Raw genomic sequence first — 5,294 nt, 5'->3', positions numbered from 1 at the left:
GTGTCGAATATCAGTTTGATTTTTGCGAGAACATTTGTAATTGAGTCACACTGAGTAAGAATATCACTTCATTTACCTGATATATGTCGTCTTTTTTACACGCAACACTAGCACCGGACGTCGCGTAATCAATTTGAAGCGTACTGTCACCGTGAACACCAGTCGGGACTATTTTAATAGGTCGTAGCACTACAAACAATTTTTTTAATTATGGCCTTACAGTGTATAATATATACATATATAAATAGTGGGTTCTGGTGCATTTTTGAGCGAAACTTTGGTAAGTTTAGGTCACGTCTCAGTTCACTAGGGATAGGGGAGCGGTACTGGCCTCCCACCCCCTACCCCCTTGGACACAGATCTGTGTTGACGATGAGGACTTTGACCAGCTTATGCGTTATTTTTTTTTATCTCTGTTTAGTGAAAATTGAAAGGTTTTACTTTTAAACAGAAGTTGAAGTATCTGTATGTATGTAAAAATGTGATTTAGTTAATACAAAATACATTTCCATTTCCATATATCAATATTTTAGTGGCGTTTTACTTCAGACTGATCTGTAACATTCAAGTGTAGATCTTCTTTTTTAAAAAAGTGGAGTGAATGCAAGAAATAATCATCAAAATGAAACCGTGTTACACCCTCGTGTTTCTCGTGTTATTCTTTGTTTTTGGATGCACCAAGGGGAAACCCGTCGATTCAGAGGCGCTGACAAAGGAAGTCGAAGAGTTACAAAATGCAGTCGCATTGCTTCAAAGAAAATTTGATCATTATGGTTTGTTTATCTTATTTGCTAAACCAATTGTAGCCAGAGTATAATGATAATATCTGAACGACAAATAATAATTTTATTCAAGAGCAAATCATTGTTGGAGACATATTATTTCGAGTCTAACATATTATCAAGGATTATTATCTAGATCTACATCCTTGGAGATGTCCACCAAATATTTGCCTGTTTTAAATGTGTTTAAAAAAATAAAAACTTGTATAAAGTCACAATGGTGTAGGAGAATGGATATCAAAGTATGGGTTTATGCTATACAATTATTTATTAGATGTTTGGGAAGAATTAACGAGAATTCCAAGGTAATACGGAAAACTTTAGAACCTTTGTGTAAGAGCTACAGAGTAAGGTCAACAAATCCAAATGTCAACTTCGACCAAATGGAAGAATTCCACGAACATCTAAGAAATAATTGTTTTATTTCATAACTTATTTCTGAAAATGCTTATTAACTGGCTACTAAACAACAAACATGTAGCTGATTTTATGCTTAAGAAGAAACTTAGTTTGATTGACAAAATATAACCAAAATTGAGGATAAATTTCCATTTTTGTATAAACCATTTGCAGAAAATGGTTATCAATTCAACTGTTCAAAAAATGACAAAATTATGTAATTTGAAGTTTCAATGAGGTCGTCTTTACACTTAATATATATTTTTTTCTTTATTTTTCATTTTAGTCTCAATGAACATGCCAGTCGCCTTTACAGCCGGGTTAACTAAAACAATCACAAACTTGGGAACGAAGCAGGCCATTGTTTTCGACAATATATTCACAAACGAAGGGAATGGCTACAACTCTTTGAGCGGACATTTCACCGCGCCAGTTAGAGGGGTTTATGCTTTCTTTGTCGTTATAACAAATATTCCCGGACACTCGTGCAGCGTTCAACTTTTGAGAAATGGACACTTCCTCGGACACGTATTGGCCCACACGAAAGCTAAAACAAATGGCAATTTTCTAACGTCAACACTTGCCGTCACAGCCAGACTGAAGAAAGGCGACCAAGTCTGGGTACGGAACGAATATGCTTTCTCTCCAGTTGAACAGATGGACGGTAATAACTGGTCCGTGTTCTCTGGACATCTCATTGGTGCTTACTAGCAGAGGGAAAACATATGAGCCGTGCCATGAAAAAGCCAACATAGTGGGTTTGCGACCAGCATGGACCCAGACCAGCCTGCGCATCCACGCAGTCTGGTCAGGCTCCATGCTGTCCGCTTTTAAAGCCTATTGGAATTGGAAAAACTGTTAGCGAACAGCATGGATCCTGACCAGACTGCGCGGATGCGCAGGCTGGTCTGGATCCATGCTGGTCGCAAAGCCACTATGTTGGTTTTCCCATGGCACGGCTCAATTATATAGAAACATTTTCTTGTCAGAAATGTTTATTAATACATTGCATAGACATCATTCTCCTTTCATGATTCCTCACAATTCTTTTGTTAAACTTTTTTGAAATTTAGAAAGCATATCTTATTAGAAAAACACTGTCAAAGATATATTAAGCAGTCAAAGGAGTGGCGTAATGTGTTGGAAAGAAGAACAAAATATAAATTCGGGAAGTGTTTGGACCACGAGATTGCTTAAATAGTGAGTGAACATATGACCAGAAACTGTTCTTTGTCAATAAAATATATCACACTCTGTGTATATGAATAAATATTTACACTTAGAAAATAAATGTATATTGGTAACTTTCAATTAAGCAGAGATGGCAAAGTGAATATACGTCCAAAAATATATGTTTATATCTTTGATAATTATTTTCTCTTTGGCCTATATCATACAGACACACACATGTGCGCGCGAGCGCGTGTGTATGCGTGCGTCCGTGTGTGTGTGTGCGTGTGTGCGTGCGTGTGTGTGTGTGCGTTCACGACTGCGTACGTGCGTGCGTGTATGATTCAGTTCAACAATTTTCTTTCTTTGCCATTCATTTTTCTATTCATTGTAAGCAAAGTTTTCTACTTTTTAACGGGATGACACTTTAGCGAACAACTTCACCACCTATTTGAACATCAGCTATTTTATATGAAAGCTATTCTCAAGCCTTTCATAACGCTGAAAGAATTTTTAAAAACCGAATAACTATTGAAAATGTTATGGCAGTTTGAAATTTAAGGAAATGGTTAATCATGGAGGCAGCCATTTTAGTGTGTTTATGACGTCATTCACACACTGCTAAATTCTTTATTTAACAAATAACCTTTTAAATATATTAAGTTTCTTGAGTGTAAGATGTAAAACATGGTAATTTCTTTCATTATAGCTTGAAAAGTAGAAAAAATGTTTTACAGAAATATGTAAATGGCCGCCAATTTGATCCAATATTTAAATGCTTTTAACGTCCTCATTTTTAAGCCGGTTTTGAAAATTCTTCCACTTCTTTAAATGATACAAGAACCTCTAGCAGACGGAATTAACATAAGAACTTTGCCTTTAATTAATGTAACGGATCCTTGGTCAACAACTGTCCAGTCATGTCCAGAGGGATGGCAATCACTCTAAACACTTGCAATTAACTTACCCTTTTTCTCCAGATTCACAACAGTTACGGTGAACACATTTATATAAAGAAACGCTATATAATAATGTAACGTGTGTTTATGAAATGCCAATTTCGTTTGTCTTTTAAAATTAGCAGCTTTGAAATAAGTGAATTTAGAGCGGTTTAAAATACTTCACCAACACCCCTGTAAACATGAAGTCATTGGGCCAACGACGGAAAACCGTCAAAGGATAATCGTTGTTGGGCCACTGTTGGCCCAACAATGATTAATAAGTATTGTAAATACAGCTGTTGGGCCAACGTTGAACCAACTTTGAATTTCAGTCACAGATATCTCTGCATTGGCCCAATATTGATTTTCAGAGAAAGACTTATACAGAGAAAACATCGTTGGCCCAACGTTGGCCCATTAGAAGTGATAATATAATAATTATATATTTTACAGGTGACTGTTTTATCACAAGCCCCTACAGGTATACACGTTGTGTATGTGTAACATGCAATATTTAATTAATAATTAAATACTTTTCTGCACCAATTCATAATCAGTTAAATTTGGCTAATTAAACCTAAAACTTATCTGCAGCCGTAATGACATTTTGAACTATTTCAAATCTACTACATTGAAAAAAAAATGTGAAAAAAAAAAAAAAAAACACTACTAACTCTATAACAAGTATCTAGTTTTATACAGTCATAAAATGTTTACAATAAATCTGTTGAGTATTCCAGAACATGAACTCTTGTTAACCCGGGTTATGTAAAAATCCCAGAAAATGTGGTTAATTTTACTCTCTAGGCCAGATTTCTAGCTGCATATATGTGAAGTAAAGGAAACTATTATACATGTGATAGATCTAGAGTTAACAACAAAAACCCGGTCTACCGGCTATAAACTGTAAGTAGAAGTTTTTGAATATTTTTTGATAAAGTTGTGGAATCTTGTAAACAGAGACTTTCTTAATTTTATCCTGTATGCAAGTAATATCCATGTAACTTGAACATATGTTAAATACTTTTATCTAAAGCTGGCGGATGGCACTTGTGTTGAGTATTAAATTCTTTAAATAAAATAATTCATATTCTCGTTAATTCTAACATATTTTTCTCGGATAAATACAGACAAAAATAAATTTCACACATTTTACGCAAGTTTATGTCCAGAGGTTTATGTGCATTTCTTTAGTTATATTGTTATCAATTTGACGTAGATGGTTTAATCGACATTATGATTTTTGTTTTTTTACAGGGTGCTGTTCAAGAGTGTAATAATGGAGTGCCTAGCACTGTGGTGCACAAGAAAAAAAGAAGAAGAAGAAAAAAGAAAGCAGCAACTTCAGTGAGAAAAGAAAACAATCAAACAGAACTTGGATATATAATGAGTTAATATACAGACAGTAATTCACTTTATTAGGATTTAATCAGTGACTGAAAAAAAGAAAAATATTTAGATTTACAAAAGGCTGGAATCAATATTTGACATGTTGTAGTGATGAAATATTCTGTTATATTTCTTTAGGAAAATTCAAACAAACTTTAAATAAATGTTAGATTTCTTTTTGTTAAACTTTTACAAAATCACAACTATTTGAAAATAAAATACGTACTAAATAATACTAGTTTAAGTCTTTTTTCAGTTTCGTAATCGTTGGGATAGCGTTGGCCCAACGCTGGACCAACCATGATAGACGAAAAAATGCTGTTGGCCCAATGGAGGGCCAACGATAAGTGCAGGATACCAGTTGTTGGCCCAATGGAGGGCCAACGATAAGTGTAGGATTCCAGTCGTTGGGCCAACGGTGCACCAACCGTTGGGCCAACGTTGCGCCAATTAGCAAAATGGCGTTGGGCCAACGTTGGAAATCTTTGTTGGGCCAACGAAGAGTCTGCCGTTGGCCCAACGTTGGGCCAACGCATGTCTGCTATATGGGACAATACGTCCTGTTTGGCGCCATATATCCTATACTGTGTTGGTACGCCGTAAAACCCAAATA

The 5,294-nt window shown here is 35.4% G+C and overlaps 1 protein-coding gene across 1 annotated transcript; it reads left to right on the top strand.

Moving 5' to 3' along the window:
• The first annotated feature begins 301 nt into the window (after positions 1-301).
• LOC123549275 (complement C1q tumor necrosis factor-related protein 3-like) lies at positions 302-2,323 on the top strand. Its single transcript, XM_045337218.2, has 2 exons — positions 302-773; positions 1,468-2,323. The coding sequence occupies exons 1-2, from the start codon at positions 602-604 to the stop codon at positions 1,890-1,892; spliced, it is 597 nt and encodes a 198-aa protein (XP_045193153.2). The 5' UTR covers positions 302-601; the 3' UTR covers positions 1,893-2,323.
• Positions 2,324-5,294: the final 2,971 nt, after the last annotated feature.

The sequence above is a fragment of the Mercenaria mercenaria genome, chromosome 6, assembly GCF_021730395.1.
Source record: "Mercenaria mercenaria strain notata chromosome 6, MADL_Memer_1, whole genome shotgun sequence".
Taxonomy (NCBI): Eukaryota; Metazoa; Mollusca; class Bivalvia; order Venerida; family Veneridae; genus Mercenaria; species Mercenaria mercenaria.
Note: the sequence above shows the minus strand (reverse complement) of the source record. Positions and strands in the feature narration are given on the sequence as shown.

What these genes read in the sequence shown, in the direction of transcription:
- LOC123549275 (XM_045337218.2), top strand. Translation starts at nt 602, where the DNA reads ATGCAAGAAATAATCATCAAAATGAAACCGTGTTACACCCTCGTGTTT. An exon ending in AAGAAAATTTGATCATTATG is followed by an intron (nt 774 to 1,467) that starts GTTTGTTTATCT and finishes TTTTCATTTTAG; the next exon opens with TCTCAATGAACATGCCAGTC.